This window comes from Puma concolor, chromosome B3, assembly GCF_028749965.1.
Source record: "Puma concolor isolate L17-30 chromosome B3, mPumCon1.1.hap2, whole genome shotgun sequence".
Lineage (NCBI taxonomy): Eukaryota > Metazoa > Chordata > Mammalia > Carnivora > Felidae > Puma > Puma concolor.
The window spans coordinates 90358923-90384052 of NC_141672.1; the positions used below are offsets into that span (position 1 = coordinate 90358923).

The window sequence follows — 25130 nt, forward strand, 5'->3', positions numbered from 1 at the left end:
GGGAAAGTTATTGTGCATACTAAATAGTTTTTCTATTTTATTTCCTTTAGGAGAACTATCCGATCCCTGAACCAGGACCAAATGGTAGGTCCTTGGGACACTTGACTTACTTCTTATTATTTACCCTGGAGACACCTGTGCATTGCTCCCTTACCCCCCTTTTCCTTCTGTTTATTACTTTACCTCCAATTAAAAACTGTTTTTGTTAGGCTGTAAACCCAGTCTGTTATTCACAGCATGACTGGATAGGTTCAACTTGACTCCTATATGAAATAAAAACAGTGATAGACCCAGAAGAGTTACCACATCAGACTGCTGACTTGTCCCAGAGTTTTTGACATTAAATGTCTTCAATTTCTGGACAAAAAGGCAGAGTTGTTCCTTGTTTGACCTAACAACAGAGGTAGGTTAGTTACTCTCTCTATATAAGCTGCCGTTTGGGTGGCCAAATCTTGTCCTAACCCTAACCCTTACCCAAGTTTGGAAAATGAGGAAGTCCACAGAACTTAATCTCTTAGTTAGAAAAGAGAGCGTCATTGGAAAAAGACTAGGACTTTCTGTCCAGTGGGGGTGGGAGGGGCTGTATGGAGCAACACCCCACGGTCAAAGCACAGACAGCGGGTGAGTACTCTGGGGCAGGGTTCCTGCCACCTTTGTTCCAGTCTTCCGGCCTCTCACCAGGTGAGCCTGTGAGGCCCAGCTGACATGCACATTTCCTTGAGTGGTGTCTGTACCTGGGGAAGTCATGCCACCCTGTTGGCGTGGGCAAGATACCTGCTGACAGTTTTTCAATCCCTCTCATCCCCTGAGTCCCACTTCATAATGTGCAGGACTCTGTGGTGAGGCTGAGAGCAAGGGGGAGAGTGTCTAAAGATAGCTCATCCCAGCACCCAGCCACTCAGGTCTCCTTTCTGTCCTTGTGTTGGGGATGTGCTTTCCCACCTTTCCCCGGAGCTGTAGCTTCCGTGTCAACATCAGATTGAAGGCAACTTTCCTGGAATCTCAAGAGCTTTGCTACTCAAAGGTCAGCTGCATTGTTGATTTATAGTGATAAGAATATAGACAATAGCTGTTTCTATTAGTGTTTAACACGTAATGTATATTTAGGGTTTAAGTGTTTTCACCAAGATATGGTGTTTCAGAGACATGAAAGAGCACCTAACTGTGTCCTGAAAAGTTAGTATGAATTCTAGAAGCAGCCAAACAAGGGCTGTCTTGGACCCAAAGGACCCTGGTACTGTTTCTCTGATACAACATTCTGCTTTTTCTTTCTCGTCTCTTGCTGCCCTTGATTGGATGGGGAAATAATAGCAAATTTCAGCTAGCATTTCTAGCAAGTGAAATTTAATCTCTTATTATAAATTGGTAGAGAGGAAACTCTGAGATCATTTTCTCTACCTTTGATCTCAGTATTCACCCTGCCATTTCTTACTCTGTCACCAAGGCCAAGGACAGAGAAGATTCTACAGAACCACACCTGTGGATCACCCGTGATGTGTGGCAAGGGCAGGGTGTGCAACACCTGCATGCATAGCAGAGCTTTAGGTCTCTTTGTCTTTCTAAGGCAGAGCTTTTTCTCAGGGAGATACTTGCAACGTGCTCACCTTAGTCAGACTGGGCCAGTAATCCTTTCGTGTTTGTTTTGCAGAGGGGCTCAGTAGCATCATTATTTTCAATTTGGAAAACTGACAACAACAATACCAACACATCTCACTTTATTCCAACCTGCGAAGGGGAAATACCAGTTGAAATCTCTGGGTGGTTTAAATTAAATCTGCACTTTTAAACAGAACAACAGGCATGCAGAACGCAGCCAGATAGCTCACAAAGTGTTGCCAAGCCTAGATTTTGCCAGCCTTCCTCTCAGGAATTGGTAAGATTCAGGCGTAGCATATTGTCTGGAAACAGCTCTCTCCTAGAAAACAGTTTTTCCCTTACATGGTTGATACATTTCTTCCCATTAATAATATCTTATTTGTGCAGTGGATTCGAGTTCTCCAGAGAAGCAGAACCAAGAAAGAGAGAGGAGAAAGAGAGATTGAGCATATAGATTTGTTTATATATAGGTTTATTATATATGTATGTGGAGAGAGGGCTCGAAGAGATTTATCTTCATTGGCTCATGTGATTGTGAGGACTGGCAAATCTGAAATTTGTAGGGCTGACCAGCATGCTGGAAATTCAGGTCAAAGTTGATGTTTCAGTCTTGGGGAATTCCTTCTTTGGGAAATCTCAATCTTCTCCTAGGGCCCTCAACTGATTGGATGAGGACCACCCACATTAGGTGGAGTAATCTGCTTTACTTTTTACAATTTACTTATTGAGTCAGTAGACTCCAATGTTAATTACATCTAAAAAATACCCTCACGGCAACATCTTCTGTTTGACCAAACAGCTGGGCACCACAGCCTTGCTGAGCTGACACATAGCATTAACCCTCAAAAGCAGTTATTTTGCTCTGTGGAAGCTTTTCCTGGCTTGTAAGCCTTCATCAGTGTTGCTGTTTAGCTTGTTTCCCTCTGTGGTTGTATCTGGCCTTTGAAACCAAACCCTCTTCCTGTCCAGAGGGGAAGTATGGTGGTGCCTCAGGCTGCAGGGAGGATGGTTCATTCCCTCACTTGTTTTCTCCTTCCTTTTATCAGAAGTGCTGCTGAGGATGCATTCCGTTGGAATCTGCGGCTCAGATGTCCACTACTGGCAGCATGGTCGAATTGGGGATTTTATTGTGAAGAAGCCAATGGTGCTGGGGCACGAAGCTTCAGGAACAGTTGTAAAAGTGGGATCATTGGTAAAGCACCTAAAGCCAGGTCAGCAAAACCCTTCAACTCACTGTTTTATTTATCCCTCAACATAAATAAATATTTGTGTGCACTTTCTTGGGGCCAGGCCCTCTGTTAAACCCTGGGGTTACAGCAGTGAATAAGACAGTCTTCAATTTCTACACACATGGATCTTACCTTCCACAGAGGAAGACGGGCCTGGGACACACATACAGTTCCTTAAGTACAGTTGTGTTGAGGGCAACAGAGAAGAAAAGGTGACCAGGGTGTTCTAACCAGATCCCTGGCTCCTTGAAGGGAGGAACAGTTAATCCAACACCTGAAGGCAACTAAGGAATAAACCAGTTAAAGGGGTGGGGGAAACATTCCAGGCATAGGAACCATAAACTGTCTCCACATGCTGAGAACCAGGGTCTCTGGTACAGTCGCTGATCTTATTGGACGACTGGAAAACTGTCAATATTTTTCTAGATTTGCTTAATTCATTCTCTTGAAGGGAGGAATTCTCAGCTATTGGCAGCCTGTGATGTTCCCCAATAAGTGAATTAAATTCGAGCTGTGTGACACAGCCAACTGTTGGCTTTATTCTTCCTTTGCTGATGAGGCCACTGTACAGCCTGGAAATGACATCAGATCATTTGAGGGAAGGAGAAGGTTGGCAGGAGATACCATTTCTCAGTTATAAGGCTCTCTGAGCACAGCTACATGAAGAGGAACTTTCTGGCCCTGAAGAAGCTAGACTTGTGTCTCACTTAAGAATGTTGTCAGGCTCTCCATTCATCATGAGTGGAAGTTGAGAAAGCCCCTGAGAATTTTGTGGGGCTATCCCAAAGGGGAAGATTCATAGTTTCCAACAGCCCCTGAGTGGTTCTTACCTGTGGGTCCAGATATCTAAATACTAGTCATAATAAAGAGTGTGGGGGTTCTTTAAATTTCAGTTATAATAAGTGCTGAGCGCAATCCACAATGAGTCCAACCTTGTGCTTTGAGGGATACAGAGAATTGAGAAGATATGATACCTGGATACTTTCATCTAGTTGGGAAGACCAGACATCAGGACATAAATACCAATAATTAGAGAATAAGACCATTGGGTACTATAAGGTATCAAAAAGAATTGGCTCTAGCAGTTCAAAGAAAGGGCATTTGTGATGGGCAGAGGTCTTAAATGAAGGTTCATGGAGGAGATACGTCTTGGGGCTGGATATTTAACAATAATAATTGTAGGAAGAAGGTAGCTAATATTCATTGCTTTACTGTTAGCCTCCATGTTAAATATTTACATGTATAATTATGTATGTCATTACTGAAACAACTGTATAAGATAGGCATTATTTTCTTCCTTAACAGATGAAGAAAGTAAAGCACGATGATTAGGCAGAGTCATACACTAGTGAGTCTCAAGCTGGGACGCCTGTCTTGGTCTTTCTGACTCTAAAGCAAGTGCTCAGAACCATTGGCCTGCCCAGCATCTGGAGACTTGAAAACGGTTTTGTATTTGAGTTAGTGAAGGGGTCTGAAGCTAATATTCTAGTTAAAGGAACAGAGTAATAAAAACACAGAGATGAGCATAGTATATCTGGGTCGCTAATAAATCTATGGTGCTCAGAGTAGAGGTTCTGTGTTGGGGAGTTAGTGGAGACGATAAAAATGCATAATCTATATACAAGTCCCTCTTTAAAAAGCACTGTACAGCTGTGAATTGTTATTATTATATTATTACAATGTAATAATTGGAAGACAAAACTGAGTAATATAAAACTCCACCTGATTATGGAGACTCTTGAATGCTAGATTGCAGAAGTTATCGTCAATGGCAGACCATAATTTGGAGAAAGTTCAGTGGGCCAAGGGGAAAGTAGAGAGGGATAGAAGGAAGGGACACACACAGGTTAGGGGAATATATTTTATGGTTGCATAAATATGGTTGAATTTCTGTGGATCCTTTTTTTTTTTCTTTGAGAAGACAAAATTTTTATTTAAGTGTTTCATATGCTAATTTGGACTGAAAATTCTAATCAACTAGTCTAGAAAGAAGGAACACACTCAGAATAGTCCTTAACATTTGTTAATTAAGTTTTCACACAAATCTTAAAGAATCAATAAATATAAGGCATGGAAAAATTCTTAATTTAAATACAATCTGGCTATCTATCTTATAGTTTGAATTTCCTGTAAAATAACACCAGCTCAGATAATTATAATAATGATAAATACAACGCAAATAGTTAATACTACTTATATTGCTACTATTATTATCATTGCCGCCACTACTTTTAATGAGCGCTAACTACATCCCAGGACCCTGTGTTATTCTGTAGGTAGTTTTAATGCAAAGGCATAAAAATAACTTAAGGTGTGCCTATTTAGTAAAGGGAAAACCTCCCACGGGTGACACTCCTCAGGCTAAGGAGGGCCCTAGCTCCACTGTTCCACCCCTGTGCGGGTGGGGCTGGGGACTGACTGGGAAGGGACACAAAGGAAGGAAGTTTCCAAGGTAGTGGTAATATCCTGTATCTTGATAGGGGCTTATATTACACAGGTGAATGCATTTTTTCAAAATTCATCTAGTGATCCATGTAAGATTGTGCATTTTATCTATATTTAAATTTTACCTTAAAAAAGAACCTTAAACAAGTTTGAACTCTAGTTAACGATAGGCAGGCTGAAGTATTTAAGCATGGAGTGTACTAATGGCTACAAGCTACATTGAAATGCATCAGCTCAATGGATAGAGGAGAGATAGATAGATGGGATGGATGGGCAGCTATGTGATAAAGAGAATTAGCTACATGTTAATTGAAGAATCGAGGTGCAGGACATCTGGGTGTTCACTGTACAGTTCTTCCAACTTCAGTGTATGTTTGAAAAAAAAATTTTTTTAACGTTTATTTATTTTTTTTATTTTAAATTTTTTTTTCAATGTTTATTTATTTTTGGGACAGAGAGAGACAGAGCATGAACGGGCGAGGGGCAGAGAGAGAGGGAGACACAGAATCGGAAACAGGCTCCAGGCTCTGAGCCATCAGCCCAGAGCCCGACGCGGGGCTCGAACTCACGGACCGCGAGATCGTGACCTGGCTGAAGTCGGACGCTTAACCGACTGCGCCACCCAGGCGCCCCATATTTATTTTTGAGACAGAGAGAGACAGAGCATGAACAGGGGAGGGGCAGAGAGAGAGGGAGACACAGAATCTGAAACAGGCTCCAGGCTCTGAGCTGTCAGCACAGAGCCCGATGTGGGGCTTGAACTCACGAACCATGAAATTATGACCTGAGCCTAAGTCAGAAGCTTAACTGACTAAGGCACCCAGGCACCCCTTTTAATTTTTTTTAATGTTTATTTATTTTTGAGAGAGACAGAGACAGAGCATGAGGAGGGGAAGGGCAGAGAGCGAGGGAGACACAGAATCTGAAATGGGCTCCAGGCTCTGAGCTGTCAGCACAGAGCCCAACGTGAGCCTCGAACTCACGGACCGTGAGATCATGACCTGAGCCCAAGTCAGATGCTTAACCGACAAAGCCACCCAAGCGCCCCAGTTTGAAAATTTTCATAATGAAAAGATAGAAGACCAATTCTAGGGCTGGGTTTCCAAGCAAGCATAGTGAGGCAGAGGAGACGTACACTAGTTCACAAGCCTGGAAGTTACTCTCTGCTCTGCCAGAGCCCGAGACCTCTGTGGGTCATTTGCCTGAGCAGGTCTGCAAACTGGGGATCACCTAACTCCTAGTTATTGTCAAAATGCAACCAGACTGAACATAAGGCATGCCATAATTGTGGCTCCTGTATTTGTCAAGGCCTTGGCCCATATTTTCAAAGCAGGTGAAGAAAAAAAAATGTCTGCAAACTCCATGCAGCAGTTTGAGATGAATCCTGGACCTGGCTTGCCTTAGAGATGGGACTGGTTCTGTGTTTCCCAAGCTGGGAAGTGGTTGTGGAGCTGAGGGGTGGATTGGCTTGTTCCATGGTTGGTAAAAGGGCAGGCCAAACCAGTCTGGAGAAGTGTGCTGGTCATGTTCTGTGTAGCATCCTGAGTTTTCTGTGGAAGCACTAATGGGTTGAGCTTGTCTAGGGGGTCCTGGATCCTGGGGAGGTGGGTGTCTCCCCCTGCTGGCATCTCCCCAGGAGCATGTGCCCCTTCACAGCAGCTCTGCCCCTGCTCACGTTTTCCTCTCCAGGGGATCGTGTTGCCATCGAGCCAGGTGCTCTGCGAGAAATGGATGAATTCTGCAAGATTGGCCGATACAATCTGTCGCCATCCATCTTCTTCTGTGCCACGCCCCCTGATGACGGGAACCTCTGCCGGTTCTATAAGCACAACGCTGACTTCTGCTACAAGTTAGTGCCCAAGGCCTGGCCTGGCCACCTGGGACCTCTCCCCCTCCTTTTTGGTTGGGGTTCTTTCTCCTAGTTTCCTGCGGTCATTTCTTTGTTCTTTTCAGCTTATAATTTCAGACACGAAGCATCCCCTCCACAGGCCCTTCTGGAGGCATTGAGGGAAGGCAGCTTGACTAGGGCTAAGACTGACTCACAGTACTTGGTTTTAGTCTTTGGGCTGAAGTTCCCGTTTCCTAGAGCAACAATAGAAAATTGTTGCCAAAATCACTCACTCCTCTCCAGCCATCCTGCAGATAACTTGCTGAGGTTCGTCCTCCATTACTGGTTTCCAAGGCAGCTCCCAGGAAAGAGAACTTATTACAGCAGTGACCCCCAGTAACAGCAACAATTGGGGCTTACAGACGAGGCATGGCATGGAGCCAGGGCATGAGCTTTGGGACCCTGGATCCACTCTCTCCTAGTGAGTGACTTTGAGGAAATGACTTAACCTTCCTCTGCTTCAGTCTCATTTAATCACCCAAAGATTAAATGAGGCAATGCGTGTGAAATCACAATTATTATTCCCACATGCCTGGCCTTTTACTAATAAGTGCTTTGCATGCCTCATCTTATTGAATCTTCATAAGAATAATGGTGAGGTGGGCACCAGGACTGCAGTTTTGTGCAAGGGTGCAGCCCCAGGAAGAGACTGCAGAGCAGAGCAAGGACTCAAGCTGGGGCAGCTGAGAGTCTTAAATTCCTGTCCTGTGCTCACTGCCCTACCCCAACTCTCAAAATGGTTTTGGGGTGAGAACTGGTATCTGCAGAAGCACAGTGTTGCACCCATGGAGCTCTGGGGTGCTGATGTGCCTCTTTCCTTCTGACTGTCTGACAGGTGTGTTTTCCTCCCATTCCGACCTGGCCCCAGCTATGGCTCTGTTGGTCAGGATGGGGCTTGTCTGAAAGGGGCCAGGTGCCCATTACAGGGGCAGTCTGATAGATCTGAGTGTTCTAGTGCCTACTGGAAGCCTTGAGAGGAGTCAGAGGCCAGACCTCGTGATGCGTTTAAGTCAACATCTAACTGCTCTAGAAGAAAGCAAGTTATGTGCGTGGAGTCTACCTTTCAGCAAGTGGCTTCCGACCATCCTCCCTTTTCTGGGCCCTTTCCAAGTCAAGGCACTAAACGAGGTTTTCATGAAAGGCAGAAAAGCAAAATGATAAATTTCAAGACTAACCGCTGGTCTCTGCCATCGACCTACTGTGTGACGTTCAGCGAGTTACTTAAACTTTGTAACCTCAATATCTTTGCTCGTAAAATGGAGATGATAATAGCACCAATATGGTGAAATGCATAGCTTATTGACATAAATCAATGAGAAAAGTTTATCAAGTACTCAGCATGAGGCCTGGCACATAGTAGGTGCTCAATGAATGGTGCCATGATATGTCATAGATATGGCCTTGTGTCTGGGGGATAGTACAGGTTAGGTATGAAAGGAAGTCTTGCACTGGGGATGGGGGTGGGTGAGCCTTTGTACACAATGGTGGGGGAGGGTGTATTCTGTTGGCAGTGTTAATGGGAGGGCTGAGGAGGGCCCCTAGGGGACGTGCAACCCCCCACCTCTCCTTTTCTCCCAGGGTGCTTTCTGCTCACGTCCCCACACCAGCCCTGGACCCACACCCTCTTCTCTGGTTTCTGTTTGTGAGGATTCCTATACTGCCACGGCCTCTTTATTTTCCTACCCAGCTTATTTTCTTTTTATCTTCCTGCTTCCCCCTTGACTTCTTGATTATCCTTTTGCTGTTCCCTCAACCCTATTGTGAAAACCACCAAGTTGCATTATTCTCTGATGTTTATAAAGTCAGGAAAGATCAGAGCTGGGAAGAAACTTAGAGTGTTCTCATCCCCCTTCCCTCCCACTGAACAAGGTCAGGTTAGTGGGAGCATAGAGGAGGACCCAGAGACTCTCCAAAGGTCAGTGGCAAAGGCCCTGGGCCCAGGACTCTTCCTGGTGCTTCTGCCTACATGCCAGGCTGCCCTCCCCGTGTGGCTAGGGTGGCTGTCTAGGTGACTAAGGCAGCACCTGCCTAATGAGTAGAACAATCTCACCATAATAATCCTCTATCATCACCATCCTCAATCCCATTTTCCTGGGTGTTCTGCTAAGGGGAAATCAGAGTGAAGGTTAAGAGCGGCACACCATTCCTGACCAAAGACCACCCTCAGCTCAGAGCCCACACAAGCCTTGGGGGAAGTCCCAGATGTGAAGGGGCAGGCATGTCTGAGGCAGTATGGTTGGTGATTCCTTGGGAGGGTTTGGGAGTCTTCATTATTTCACTTCAAACTTTTATCTCTTTTATAGAATTGATGGGTCACATTGGGTGGGAAGGGGTGATGGTGGCAATCCGAGCAGGAGAGAAGATTGAAGTAGGGGAGACAATGTGAGAGACGCAGAGGGGAGGGAGGAGGAAATGGTGGGGGGCAGCAGGCAGAGGCCGACTGTAAGCCTCATTACTTATTCTGTGGAGTAGTGTGACAGGTCATGGGAACAAGCACATGGTTTGGCTGACACCTTCCTTTTTGGAACTTGAGGATTTTCATGTTCTAGCATGTGGAGGTTTGGGGGCCCTGAATAAAAATACTGGACAGTGAGGAATTAGCAGAAGTGAGATGTGAACCACATTGCTGCTGGTACTAGCAGGCGGCTGATATGGGGCAGGCAGGATGTGGAACCAGAGACCTGAGTTCAGGTCTTGCTTTTCCACTCATTAGCCTTGTAACCTTGGGCAAGTCTCTGAATGTCATTGAGCTTCAGTTTCCTCTTTTGTAGACTGAAGGTAAAAATAAAGCCTGTCCTTCCTGCCTGACAAGGTCATGGTGAGGATCAAATGAGATAATGGATGAAAAAGCCCTCTAATCTGTAAAGCCTTATGCAAATGTTTGCTGTCATCATCATCGGGGTTGTTAATAGGGTCAGGATGCCAGTGGACTGGGAAGTGAAAACCAAGAACCCCGTGGTGAAGGTGACACAGCATTTAATCAACTGCCTGGAAGAGAGGCCCTTTTCCCTTTACAACCAGTCCAGGGGCAGCCAGGCAGCTGCTGCCATCAGATGTGGTTCTTCTGGAACATACAATCAGGGGGAGGGCAGCAAACAAGAGTGACATCAGCTTCTAAATCACTGTTTGGCAAAGCTGCTGATAGTTGGGATTGTTTGCTGAAGTGAAACCAGAAAGGCTATATACATAGGTTTGAGAAGCAGACGAGATGCTGGAGTGTGGTCATATTAACCTCTTATTAAATGAACTTCTCATTTATTGATGGTAATCACAACATATCTCTTCTTGGGTAACATGTTGAAGAAAACATAATGTGTGCACATTCACTGAAGTGATTTGTCCAAAAAAACCCATTTTCAGAACAGGGCAGCGTGGCATGGATTCTGGAATCAGACCTATCTGGTTTCCATTTCAAACCCTTTGAGCCTCTCACTAGTTTTGAACCTTTGGCACAAGTCATTTAATTCTCCAAGGCTCTGTTTCTTTGTCTGTAAAATTAGAATATTAGTGCCTACACTAGAACTCTTCCACGGTTTGTGTGAATGAATATATGTAAATTGCTCAGCATGTTGCTAGGCACATAAGCAAATGCTCAATAAATATTAGTTATTGTTGTTACCCAGAGAGGGACTAACTGAGTGTGTTGAATGACACCCTAGGCTTCCTGACAATGTCACCTTCGAGGAAGGGGCCCTGATTGAGCCACTGTCTGTGGGGATCCATGCCTGCCGGCGAGCTGGAATCACCCTGGGGAACAAGGTCTTTGTGTGTGGAGCTGGTAAGAAACAGATGATACTGTGGTTATGAGTTCCTTAAAGGTTAATGTGGAGATCCCTCTGCCCATCTCATTCCCCCACCAATGGCTGGAATTGGTCCTAGAATCTTTCTGGGTGGAAGAGGATTACGGTGTCCCATTCCCTCAGTGACCAGCACTTTGCTAAATAAACTATCTGCAGACATAATAGTATTTCATGTTATTTCCTAGGCAATATATCTGTTTTTGTTCATTTAAAGAATGTAATTTGGGATGATTTTTTTAACTTGACAGGGAATATTTTTGGTAGTTAAGGGAAAGGTGACTTTCTGAACTTAAAGTCATGCCAGAGAAGTGGTCTCCTGGTCCATCCAGGAATGAGGTGGGTCCTGCCCATGGCCAGTGGAAGGAATGGAGTCCAGTCCAACATGAGCCAGCACTCGGCTTGCATTGGGGTTGCAGCTGGCTGCGTTCTCTCCTCCCCTGCTTCCAGCCACCCGAACAAAACCCTAGCAGCCTCAGACTGAACCATTCTAGGTGTCTAATGCTAGTGACACAGACAACATGCCCATACTCCTTGTGGGTGTGATTTGGTGTTCCTCACACACCCTTTTAGGCATAATTGACATATAACATTACCTTAGTTTCAGGTACACATGATGATTTGATATTTGCACGTATTACCAAATGATCAGCACCATAAGTCCAGTTAACACCTGTCACTATACATAGTTACAAAAATTTTTTGTGATGAGAACTTTTAAGATCTACTCTTTTAGCAACTGTCAAATATGCAACATGGTATTATTGACTATAATCATCATGCTGTATGTTATATCCCCATGATTTATTTACTTTACAACTGGAGGTTTGTACCTTTTGACCCTCTTCACTCATTTCACTCACCTCTCACCATGCCCCCTCTGGAAACCATTTCGTACTGTTATTTGTGAGTTTTGTTGTTTCATTTTGTTTTTGTTTGGATTCCACATGTAAGTGAGATCCTACAGTATTTGTCTTTGTCTGATTTATTTCACTCAGCATAATGCCCTCAAAGTCCATCCATGTTGTCACAAATGGCAAGATTTCTTTTTTTACAGCTGAATAATATTCCACTGTGTACATATAAACCACATTTTCTTTGTATATGCATCTGTTGATGGACACTTAGGTTGTTTCCATATCTTGGCTGTTGTAAATAATGGTGCAATGAACATGGGGTACAGATATCTTTTTGAGTTAGTGGTTTTCATTAAATACCCAGAAGTGGACTTACTGGATCATCTGGTAGTTCTATTTTTAATTTTGTGAGGAAACTCCATACTGTTTTCCACAGTGCCCATACCAATTTACATTCCCACTAACAGTGCATGAGAGTTCCCTTTTCTCCATATCCTTGCCAACACTTGTTATTTCATGTCTTTTTATTTTTATTTTTTTATGTCTTTTTATTTTTATTTTTTTTCATGTCTTTTTAATAGTAGCCATTCTGACAGGTGTGAGGTGATATCTCATTGTGGTCTTGATTTGCATTTCCCTAATGATGAGTGATGTTATGCACCTTTCCATGTACCTGTTGGCCACCTGTATGTCTTCTTTGGGAAAATGTCTGTTTAGGGGTGCCTGGCTGGCTCAGTCAGTAGAACATGCAACTCTTGATCTCAGGGTTGTAAGTTCAAGGCCCACTTTGGGTGTATATATATATATATATATATATATATATATATATATATACATATATATGAAGAAAATGTCTTTAGATCCTCTGCCCATTTTAAAATCAGATCGCTTGGCTTTTTGCTATTGATTGTATGAGTTCTTTATATATTTTGGATATTAACCCCTTATCAGATATATGATTTGCAAATGTTTTCCCTTACTTGATAGGTGCCTTTTTCATTTTGTTGATGGTTTTCTTTGCTGTGCAGAAGCTTTTTATTTTTTTAAAATTTATTTTTATGAGAGAGAAAGAGAGAGGGGGGAGGAAGAGAATCCCAAGTAGGCTCCATGCTGTCAGTACAGAGCTCAATGCAGGGGCTGAGTCTCACAACTGTGAGATCATGACCTGAGCTGAAATCAAGAGTTGGATGCTTAACTGACTAAGCCACCCAGGAGCCCCACAAGTGACATATATATGTGTGTGTGTGTGTGTGTGTGTGTGTGTATACTTAATTTGCATAAGTAATTCCTTTTTGACATAGAAAAAGAAGTCATGCATACCACATGGGTATACACACAGAAATTCACCCATAGCCCCATCACCTATCATCCTGAAAGAGAACCACTGTGAATATTTTGATGTAGAATTTTTCAGGTTTTTAATTTTTTTTAATGTTTATTTATTTTTGAGAGAGAGACAGAGTGTGAGTGGGAGAGGGGCAGAGAGAAAGGGAGACATAGAATCTGAAGCGGGCTCCAGGCTTTGAGCTGTCAGCACAGAGCCCGAGGCGCGGCTCAAACTCAAAAACCTAAGCCAAAGTTGGATGCCTAACTGACTGAGCCACCCAGGTGCTCTGAATCTTTCAGTTTTTTAAAATGAGATCATGGTAAACATGCCTTATTTTACCTACTCTTTTTTAAAAAAATTGATATATTATGAACCTCTTTCCATCACACTGGATGAATGAGTTATGACATAATTTTTAATAGTTGTGTAATACCCCATTGTAGTTTGTTTAGCTAATCACCTCTTTGTTGGTCATTTCAAGTATCTTCCAGTGTTTTGACTTTGGGAGGAAACTCACAAAATTATTTTCAAAGGCAGTGTCAAAAAGCAAATCCTCAAAGAATCTGCACAGTCTCATTTTGTGGGTCTGGTTTTGTACTAAAACCGTGTCATCCAGCATGCAGATGCTGTGGGAAGCAAGTGGTCTCTGGACTGATTTTTAAGTCCCTGAACATCCTAGAGCTGCCTGAGCAGCTGGGTCAGCCCATGGAGCCAGGTCACTTAAGCCAAGGTGGTCCTCAGAGGACACCTGTAAAGGATGTGTCTCTCCTTGGGGGGATGTGATAGGTTCTAAGAGGGTAGGAGCCAGAGAGAGAACAGGACAGTGTATCCAGGCCTTCTGAGACATTTTATTCTCTTAACAAATATATTTTCTCGAGCCCTCTTCTAATTTGCCATTTTCCCCAAGCAGAGTAAACGGAAAAGTTCTAGCTTTGAGGTTGAGAGAATTAAATGGAACTCAGCAGTAGGAGCAAATTTCATGTCCAGAACAGTTCTTCATATATTCATGTGCTTATGCATTCAACAGATAGTTGTTAAGGCCTCACTATGTGATAGGAACCAGGGTAGATGCCAGAGGTGCACACAAGCTATGGTTCCTGTCCATGGCCTGGACAAGGGGTGAGCTGATGTTTAATATTTCACAAACATCTCCCATTTCCTGCTTTATTTAGGGCCAATTGGACTGGTCACTTTGATCGTGGCCAAGGCAATGGGTGCATCCCAAGTGGTGGTGACTGGTAAGAAGGCTTTCTTTTTCAATCTCCTTGAAGAGGAAACAGCTGGCCTACCATTTAGGCCAGGGGCTTGAGAACTATTCCTTTCCTGGAGTGCTGGGTTTCTAAAGGGGCTCTTCCTCTTTTCTCCCCCCCGGGGTTCAATGGTTGAAAAGCCCACCCAGGGGCAGAGGGTGGCTGCTGCGGAGAAGGTCTGGCTCTTTATGTGTGGACCCCAGATGCCCCTACTGCTCACTCAGTTCTAAGAAGAGGCTTAGCCCCTGGTCCATTTGACCAAACCCAGGAGGTAAAGAAGGTGTGCTTGTGTGTCTGTGAGGTGGAGTTAGTGGGATCTATGATATGTTTATAGGAGGGTGTTTGTGTGTGCAGTGTGTGGTATGGGTGAGAGATGTGTGTATGTGTGAGGAGAGCTTATCTGTGACAGTATGTGTGGAAGCATGTAGGGTATAGAAAGGTGTGTGTGTGTGTGTGTGTGTGTGTGTGTGTGTAAGGTATCTGGGAGTGTGGGTGTGGGTGAGTGTATAGAATTGTGGAGTATGTGGATATAAGGGGAGTAGGGATGTAGGAGAGTGAGTGCTTTGTGTGTGGAGAAGGTATCAGTGTATAGAAGGTATCTGAATGTATATGTGAGGACTGGGTACCCTTCAGAGAGAGAGAGGGAAGCTATGTAGAGCTGTGTGGTGTGTATAGGGGTGTGTGGGGATGTAAAACAGTGGATATTTGAGAAGTGATCTGAGTGAGAGGGATGGGGGAAGGGAAAGGGAGAGAGAGAGAGAGAGAGTGTGTGTGTGTGTGTGTGTGTGTGTGTGTGTGTGTGTGTGTGTGTGCAGCTGTGTGGTGTGTATGGGAGAGTGTGAAGGTATAGAGAGTAAGTGTTTGGGCTCAGTGACACCACCCACTACACCAGAGTTTTATTACCACTAAAACATACACCTCCATCTTCATTTTCTCTCCAATCTGCCATCCAGTTCTCAGTTTGAAAGAAACTTTTGTTCAACTTTAGATCTGTCTGCCACTCGGTTGTCTAAAGCCAAGGAAGTTGGGGCTGATTTCGTCCTCCAGATATCCAAGGAGAGCCCTAAAGAAATTGCCAGTAAAGTGGAAGATCTGCTGGGGTGCAAGCCAGAAGTTACCATCGAGTGCTCGGGGGTGGAGCTGTCCATCCAGGCGGGCATCTATGTGAGTAGGATGTGGGTCACTGAAGCTGGTGGGCAGCTCTGGGAAATCAGTGCAGGGTAGGTAGCAGTAAGGAGTGCTAGGAACAGGTGTCTCCACCCTTGTTATGTGACCTCCCCCCACACACACACACACACAAGCAAAATTAGGTAATCTAGGTATCCCTGGTGGTTTTTCTTATTTCTTTTTTTTAATCTCACTTGTCTAGTACCCTTATTAGGTCGGTGTAAAGTCTAAACAAGGTAACAGGCATATATGGGCCTTGAAAAATGTTAAGAGACACACCCCTTTAAAATGGGGTTGCTATCATGATCATATCTGTGGTCATAAAAGCAGTGCTATTGGTGAAAAGATAACAGAAGGAAGAGGGAACCATGCCTTAGTCGTGTGTGGGAAATCCCTATCTTCTTTAATTGAGGAAAACTGCAGTCTTTGAGTCATTGATACAAAGTGAGAGCCATTCATTTAGTTAGTCACAAAGGTGTGGTGATTTTTAGGGTCACAGTTGGCCACTACTCTTCTGTCCCAGACCTGGCAACAGGTAGCTGCCAACACCTGATTTGCACCTCGGCAACCCCCCAGTAGTTTATGGGAAGTTGGTGGAATGGGGGTGGGGAATGGCATTGATACCAAGTATGAGGAAAAGAGGGGAGAAAGAATACCTTCTAGGCTTCAGCCTCACCATGTGCTGCGTCTTCTGCTGGGTACTTTATAAATGTGATGCCAGATCTGCCCAATAGCCGCGAAGATTAGTTATCACTGCCTACATTTTACCACAAGAGGCCTGGTGACTTGCCTTGAACACACTGCCCCAGTGCCTGAGTTTTTCTTACTCTGTCCACTGCTTAGGAGAAAAGGGAAGAAGGGGACCAGGAGCCAGTGGGCAACCATGCTGGCATGGGAGGGACTGGGCTGAGGAGGGTGGTGGCAGCAGCCTCCAGCACTGAGCACACAAGCCCCTGCATCCCACATTGCTTCCTCGCGGCAGTACAGGCTTCCTCCTTCCTTCTGAGTCACAGCTGGGTCATGCGTAAGGGCACTTTGCACCTGCAAGACATTCTGGGGATGGCAGAGCTGCCTACCTATTTTCCTACCTGAATACCCATGGCATCAGGGGCTGAGGAAGTGTTGGGAGGGCGGGGAGGAACAGGTGCCACTTTTTCTTTGTCCTAAGTTCCAGCTGGAGCCGCCCCACCCTCTGCTCCACCGTCAGAGACGACAGTTGCCATGTGGGAAGGGGCAAAGAGAAACCTTTCGGTCTGTGGGTGATTAGTCAACCAGTGACTTGTCTTGGGCTCCTGCTGCGTTCCGGCTTTGTGCTGGGCACTTTGAGGGCTATGATGAATAAGGTGTGTCCCTCTTGAAGTTGTTGGCAGTCAGTGACCCCCCACTCCAGAGGAAGGCAGTAAAAGCCATGGCTTCGTAATGCAAGACTCTCTTCTTCTCCCCTGCCTGGAGAACATTGGGAACAGTTGACATCTATCTCCAGCTGTTGACGTTGGGGGCCCGGTTGCTAGGCTATCTGAGGCAGCTGGGCCTGAAGCCAGTACCTCTCCTGAGTGGGGAATAGAGCCATTATGCATGACAGATGCTATAGGGTGCTGCAGGCCACCCCACCAACAGGCAGGTTAGGTGGAGGCATCTTATATGGACACACCTGAGAGTCACTTTCCTGGCAGGTTTGTGACTAGAAAATGTCTGGGAAGAAGCATGGCAAATGCTTAGGGTAGAGTTCATGTCATCTTGGTGCAGAGGTCCCACCCACAAAACAATAGTCAGGTAGTCCAAGCATTCCTTTGCCTGTGGTCTGCAAATAGCTGGCCTCCTGGCAGCTTGGGATGGCCAGCTTGGTAGTATTCCTCCTTCTCACTAGGTAGAGAGGAAATACTGATGGGGAAACAGTTTTTCTAAACAATTTATCACTCAAAAAAGTTTTCTGTGGCTCACTCACAACTTTGACCTCACTTCCCACCCCACCCCACCCCACCTTTTCCAGTGGGGACAGCAACATTTTCCAGTGGTGAGAGCGCCTTTCCTAACTGACAGTGGTCATAAGTCACAGTGGTTTGTAAGTGACCCTGTGCTTCAATAAAAACAGAAAACATGCTGAACGATGAGCCCATCCTAGTGCCGAGGACTGTGATTTTTATCCTAACAGCCCCACTGGGGAGGCATCATCCTGATCGTATACACGAGGAAGCTGCTTGAGAGGGTCCCATAGCTCAAAAGTGCAAAGTCCAAAGTCACCCCCATTCTGCAGGCTTCTCTTCATGGCATTTCCTTCCCCCCATAGGCTGTGATGTGTGGCTTTTTGCAGCTCCACTGGTTAGATTGGTCCCAGTAAGTGCTAGCTGCTCCCAACTATAATGAAAATGAACTATTTTTCCATCTCTCACAATACTGACCACAGTGATCCCCAAAAATCTCTGGTGAAGGCACAACACTCATGTGGAATCAGTGGAATGAGTGGAGATTGTCAGGAGAAATTTCATTCTCTGGCCCATTCTAAGGAGGGAAACTGATAAGGCAGATAGGTGTTCAAGGAAGACAAAACCTATTGTGGCTGATACTGTTGGGATGAATGTCTCTGGAACAAAAATATTTCTAAATGTCAGCCAGCCTGTGTGTGTAAGGCAGTCTTTAAGCCAGAGAATTCTAATGGCCCTCCCCGTTTGTATGTGGTGGGTAGTTTTATCACCAAGAGGGTGCTTCCTTAGAGGTTTGACCAAAGTGCTGTCTTTTATGGGGTTGACATTCTGGAGGAGGGGCAGGTGCTGAGATGAGGATGTACCTGAACCAACATCTGGTACTGAATTAGTAAAGCTTTGAAAGATGCTCAGGGCCTGAAGGTTAACTGTTGGTAGGGGAGATTTCTCACTGGGGTCTAGAGAACTTGGCTATTTCCTAGGAGGCTGTAGACAGCTGAGGGTGCTCCCAGTGTACCTGGTCCTCCTCTGGATCTTCACAGAAGATAACTCTGCTGCTCTGTTAAGTATGGTCAACATATGGAAGAGTTCACCAGTATAGAAAGAATCATATTCTCTGGAACATTTGGGTACTCACCTGATGCAAACAGATATTTATTTGTGCGAGAAGTCTGCATTTTCTGATCTTCTGAGTTTTCTTGGTCTTATCTCCTCTTCAGGCCACTCGTTCTGGTGGGACCCTGGTGCTCGTAGGACTGGGCTCTGAGATGACCACTGTGCCCCTCGTGCACGCAGCCACCCGGGAGGTGGATATCAAGGGCGTGTTTCGATATTGCAACACGTGAGTATGTTGTGGGTGAGCCAGGGTAGTGAAGGGCCAGCAAGACCCGAGCATGGCCTCTGGAAACAGGATCCTCTCTTGTTTAGTCATGAAGGGCTTTTCCTTACCACACTGACAGCCATGCAACATGGTAGGGATCCAAAGACAGAGCATCAAATAAGAGGGCAGAGATGGCGGAGGGAAGGATGGACAGCGGGAGGCAGGGAGGGGGATCTTGAAGCATGCTCTTCTTGGATGTCTGCCCCTTATCACCCAGGCCCTCTCTTTTCCATTTCCTCAAGTGGCCACATCTTCATTGTCCTCTTTTAAAGGGAAGAAGGAGAGAAAGGGGACAACAGAACAGCAAGAACTCAAGCCCCTTGGTTTCCACCCCAGAGCCCCAGGGCCCACCCTGGGAAGTGAGAGGGTCTTAGTTCACCCCACCTCATGTTCTGTGGTTCTGCCCTCTCCCCATCTGGGGAACTTTCCCAGGACCACCTTCCCTACCAGCGTCCGTCTATGGCCGTCTATGACCATTCCTTCAGCAGAGTGCTCTTTTCTGATGAACTCTGCCAAGCCAAGCTGCAAAGGGGTGTGGCTGGGTTATCATGAGCTCCTTCTCTGAGGCTAATCTGCCTTTTCACAGTGGCCTCCGTATGCCTTATGCCTTATGCCAAAGGAATTCTAAGCTTTGTGACAGACATTGCAGAGGGGTGGAAGCATTTGGGAACAGACTCTGGATTCCCAAGTTGCAATCATAAGATCATTTCCACCATCGTTGGGCTGTAGAATAGACTCGCCAGGACCACAGTACTATAAATAAAAATGGCCAAGCTGATCTTGTGCTTGGTAGTTTGGGGACCTAGTTCTTTCCTCCTGCAGGTTGAATGTAACACTTGTGATCTTTTTACAGGTGGCCGATGGCGATTTCAATGCTTGCATCCAAGTCTGTGAATGTAAAGCCCTTAGTCACCCATAGGTTTCCTCTGGAGAAAGCTCTGGAAGCCTTTGAAACATCCAGAAAGGGATTGGGGTTGAAAGTCATGCTTAAGTGTGACCCCAATGACCAGAATCCCTAATATTAATTGGGCTCTGCCCTCACCATTTCCGTCCCACCCCCCACCCCCCAGTATCTCCAGGCAGGGATGGGCTTTGAATACAGAAGTTTCTTTTGAGTAATGAAAACAATTCATTATAAGCAGAAAGCCTTACATGGAGGAATTGGTGTGCCTTAAAAACACAAGTAGGGACAGTCTGGGGGAATTTGCAGCCAGAATGACCTGTTCATGCAGAGCAAAGTTCAGCAAGTAGAGCAGAGTTTGGTGTAGGTACTGGGAACTCCCCTTCTTCCTGGAGCGCCTGAGTTGAGTAAGGAAAGAAATCTGCCCATTGGGTTCCTGGTTCCACCACGACTGGCCAGGTGGGGATGGGAGCTGAGTTATGAAGAAATAACTTTATCAAGACTTAACTGGCCCAGAAATTGATTTTCATGAAAATCTCAGCTCAGGGTCTGGGATGAAGCATTCTCAGCAGTTTTATAGTTTAGAGCACAGTGTTTCTAGACATAAGTGCTATTTGGTTTGATGATAAAAGACTTTAAGGGACTGACCTTCCTGTATCTAGGATAATTTTTAAATCTATCAAGAAAACAAAACAATGCTGAAATCCCTCATAAGGTCCAACCAGCTTGCGTTCTCCAAATGTAAAAAGAGCCAGGCAAGTTCTCAATATTGCTCAAAGATCACCTTTTCTTGAATTCCTAAGAGTTCTCTGTGACTTAAACTACCTTCCCAGCGCTCCCCACCCCCACCTGTCTGCTTTCAGGGGCAGTCCCTGAGGGCTCCTTTGTCACTAGACAACGGGGGAGGGGTCCTCACAGGATTTGCCCCCAAAGTGTCTGGCCAGTGCACCCGTCTTCCCACCCCACAGGGTTAGCATTCCTTTCACATTCACTGATGATAGACAATTCCATTTAATTCTGGTAATTATAAACAGAAAGCCTTCCTCCTCACAGCCTGTTAAATAAAGCTCTTGGTATCTTTCTGTTTGAATGATCTCTCCGATCTTGTTTTGATCATGGGGTTTTCTTGTGTAAGATTTGGGTCCAAATCACTTTTTGCCCATTTGTGACTTTGAGACTATTGGTCAGGAATGAGGATATTGTAGCTGTGACCTAACTTGGGCTGCAGCCTTTTAATCCTTCCCTTCAGCTGGGAATGGAGGGTGAGTTTGAAGAGGTGCTGGCTTTCTTGTGACTGGGGCAGGCCATGATCGCTGCTTGGAATTCCTCAAACTGCTTTGGGTAATAAATTGTGCTTGTGGTACCTGACTGCTGCCACCTGTTTGTGCCCCTTTGTAGGGAGGAATGGACTCTGGCTACCCATTTAACAAAGGGAAGGACCCAGGATTTTTGAAAGCGACACATTTTCTGCATCAAATATAATTTCATTAACTTGGAAATTTATGTTCATGATCTCTAATCCTCACAGCAAGCCAGATACGTCAGATTATTTTACAGCTAAGGAAATAGAGACATCAAGGAATTTGCTCAAGGTCACCCACTGCTTTTCCTGTCTCATGTTCTCTCTGGAGGAAGGGGGCGAGTCTTGAGACTTCTGTGCACACTCAGCAGCCACAGAGCCCACTTGTACTTTCTTCTCTGTGTTCCGCTTAGCTCCAGGGGCAGACTTGCCAGCTGCCTCCTCTTAACTCCTTCTAGCTCTGGTGCCCAGAGTTCCTTGAATGAGGGATGAGAAGGCCTTCCCCTTCTAGATGGAAGGCTTCCAACAGAAATGCTCCTGAGGGAGGTGGGTTCACTGTTAAATTCACAAGTAGCCACTATTCCTTTGATTGTGGTTTATTGGAGGGAAAGGACCTCTGAAACTGAGAAGGACTTAGGAGCTACAGAGGGGACCCTGGGAAGGTGGGGCTACCAAGGACAAAGGCATGGGTGACCTATCTCACAATTGTGATTTGGCTGGATCTTCTAAGTCCAGCATTGCTTGATGTGTTGGCTTGGCTTCGTGCTGCTGCCACCAGGGCAGTGATGAAGTGAATGACCTGATGGAAAGTGGCCGTTCAGACAATACTACCCATTGCCAAATCCCCTCACTGCTCTTAAGCCAGTAGACAGTTTCACAGCTCCCAAGCAGGGGCAGCGAGGGTGATAGGAGAGGAGGGGCTGTGGGTGGGCTGCCCACTCAGTGAGTCCTCTGGGTGGTGAGAGGGCCCAAGCTGGTATTACTGAGCTGTGCCTGGCTCCCTCACCTCTGCGGCCTTGTTGAAATGTTCCCCACTGCCATTTGGAAGGAATTGCAGGAAGCCCAGGCATTGATTCTTCAGCCGTCTCCACTTAGTGCTCAATAAATATTGATTAACTCAGTGAATCAGTCCCGGAACCAGGAATATGGCCCTGTCGGCCTCTGTGCTCACTAGTGCCTGGCAACTTGTTGGCTTTCAATCAACAGAGGACCCCACCCAGCTGGCACTCCCAACACTAGGGTGGGGTGTGTGGGTGGAGAGCTGTGAAGAAGGACCCTGAAGGCAGGCTGGAGGGTGGAAGGGGGAGGCTAGCCCATGGGCCCTAAAGGAGAAAAGTGGACACAGCTCCAGCAACTTCTCTTGACATCCACCTTTGGCTACAGTGAAGTCACTGTATGTTAATGTGGAGTCACTTCTGGACCGCCAATCCCTGGTTCTAAAGCCACCCCAGGCTCACTTCTCTGTACACAGTCCTGCCTCTTCCTTCTTGGCTCCTATTTTTCTCCCTTTAGGAGAGCAGTGGGGGCATGTGGGGAAATCGCTTGGACCAGAAATTCAAAGTGTTGGAAGCAAATAGGATTTATTAGGTATTTGTTTTCCCAGAACTGTCCTCTGTCCATGATCTCAGCCTAGCTTGGAATACAGAAGGCCCACTAAGGGACCCACATCCCCAGGTAGCAGGCAAATCTCTACCGCCCCTACCCCAACTCACATAGCCAAATCCCAGAGAGTTCAGAGAGGAGCAGCATGAGGAAAGGGTGGCAGGGAAGTGGCTTGGCTTGGAGCTCATCTGCAGGAAGTACCTTCAAGACAGCAGCATGTGTTCTCTGGTGCAGTGGCTGCCTTGTCGCAGCTGCAAGCTGTGCTCCAACTGTCTCTGACCCCCACTCTCAGCACCCCTCTTGTAAAACCCTGGTGGAGTCAGGCACTGAGCTCCTTCTCCAGGTGCCTGATGGTGTTCCTGCCGAGAGATTGCTTGGTGGATCTTAATCGTCGGTGGGGGTGGTGGGATTGGGGAGTAGCCTCTGTCTTCAGGGTCTTGGACCCATCAAGCCTACGAGAGACAGCACTTCGTAAAGGGTTTGATGCCAGGATTCCTGGGTACTTTCTCTCTTTTTTTTTAATTTTTAGTTTTTATTTAAATTACAGTTACTTAGCATACAGTGTAATAGTAACTTCAGGTGTACAATATCGTGATTCAACACTTCCCGTACAACACTAGGTGTGGGAACACTACAACACTTTCTAATCCTGAGCGCATCACAAACTCACTGCGATTTTCCCAGTCAGTTCCCTAATCCGAGTCTGGGTTTCCTCCCTTTTTAATAGAGGAGTGGGCCAGACGACCTCAAGGCCTCTATCATCACTGATATTGTCACCATAGACCTAATCTTTATGGCCCACCTGCTTGTACTCACTGACCTTTGTCCTACATTTTCCCTTAAGCTCTTTCCAGTTTATCTCTCAACTTTGCCAAAAGACCGTAGCATCCTATAACGGAAGCCAAAACTACTCAAGCAATAAAGACTGCCCTGATAAGACCCAGCCAGCCCAGACCACACAGACCAGTTTCAGCTAAAGCCCCCACTCGAGCCTGCACAAATGAACCATGGAGTGACCTCTGGAATGACTGGCAATCACCTTTACCTCACTCCTCCTTTACATAACATACAATATGTGTATAGGCATGTTTCTTAAGGCACATGTACAACCTTATGCCTGTCTCTACGTATGATGGACAAAGACCCCCTTTTAAAATATTCATCCTAACCATAAATAAAAGGAATTCATCCACCCTTGCTTGGGGAGTTATGGCTTTGGAAGTTATTCCCCTTAAGTTCCTTATTTGCTGCAAATAAATATTACATTGTGCAACAATTCACCTGGCATTTCTATCTACGACTTATCAAGGAGTAAACTCCTATCAGTTTAGTTATGATATTATACAGGGTTCCCATCATCCCAAGGCCCTGAGGAAAGAGGACACCTAGGGGGGTGGTCCTTGGGGTGGAGGTGTGAGGGGCCTTCTTGGGTTTCAGTGCCAGTCCTGTGTATGCATCTGTGTGTGTGAGGAAGTCGCCTGAGGGAGGGGAGGTGAGAGGAAGCTGGGGGTGAGGAAGCTGCCTGTGGAAACACCTACATCCTGGCCATCACCTTGTCCTGTTGCTTGGCCTCAGGCTCCCATGTATAGTCCTGAAGGGGACTGTGTAGCCCAGAGTTGGGCCCTGGGAGGTCTGGCTCCATCACTGACTTCCCTGCTGGTGGTCAATGATTGGCCTTTCTGTGCTCTGCATAGGACTGGAGGCAGAAACACAGCCTAGCAGTGGGGGATAGATGGATGGGGGACCCCAGCAATCCATCCAGAGTGAGGAGGGAGCTGTGGGAAGAAGGTGGGCCTGGGCCAAAAGTGGGCCTATTCTGGGCACAGCACCACGGAGGCACAGTCAGGATGCAGCTCCCTTGGGACCAGCTCCAGCCTTCAGGAGGTGCTAAAGCCATATGTGCCCTGCCCAGACCTCACAGGCTCTCTGTGTACCGGCCACCAGCTCCCTGGTCCTGGAGGCCTCTCCCACAGACCTGCCTCTGCACCTCCTCCCTGCAGGCATCCCAAGTGGCTCAACTGTTCAGTTGCTTGGCAGAGCCCTTGTCACCAGGAGATAATGGTATCTGTACTTTTCCTTATCACACAGGTTTGCATTGTTAAGAAAGTAAAAGCAGATAAGTAAAAAGAAGAGAAAATCAGCATAATCTGTTCTCCAAGGATACTAATAAGTTGGAGAACTTCCTTCCAGCTTTCCTCTGTGTGGCTCTATACATATAAAGCATGCACGTGCATTTATAATCAGAAATGGGAATGTACTTTACCTACTTTCCTCCCCCATTTTCCCCCATAACAGATTAGCACTTTATTTAACAATCACAATTCCCTTTTTTTTTTTTTTTAACATTTATTCATTTTTGAGAGACAGAGAGAGTGTAAGCAGGGTAAGGACAGAGAGAGAGGGAGACACAGAATCCTAAGCAGGCTCCAGGCTCTGAGCTGTCAGCACAGAACCCGACGTGGGGCTCAAAC

At 45.9% G+C, this 25130-nt stretch overlaps 1 protein-coding gene across 2 annotated transcripts in view; it reads left to right on the forward strand.

Moving 5' to 3' along the window:
- The window catches only part of SORD (sorbitol dehydrogenase), a 37961-nt gene extending 14104 nt beyond the window's left edge, over positions 1–23857 (forward strand). Inside the window, exons 2-9 of one of the 2 annotated variants that reach the window (XM_086710586.1) lie at positions 51–84; positions 2643–2807; positions 6960–7119; positions 10818–10936; positions 14312–14377; positions 15378–15553; positions 18696–18817; positions 23504–23857. In XM_086710586.1, the coding sequence (XP_086566712.1) occupies positions 51–84; positions 2643–2807; positions 6960–7119; positions 10818–10936; positions 14312–14377; positions 15378–15553; positions 18696–18817; positions 23504–23636 (975 nt within the window). In that variant the 3' untranslated portion in view covers positions 23637–23857. Of the gene's footprint in view, positions 1–50; positions 85–2642; positions 2808–6959; positions 7120–10817; positions 10937–14311; positions 14378–15377; positions 15554–18695; positions 18818–19709; positions 21126–23503 lie in introns of those variants that run through there. The other variant, XM_025919224.2, reaches the window with a different exon arrangement.
- The last annotated feature ends 1273 nt before the right edge of the window (positions 23858–25130 follow it).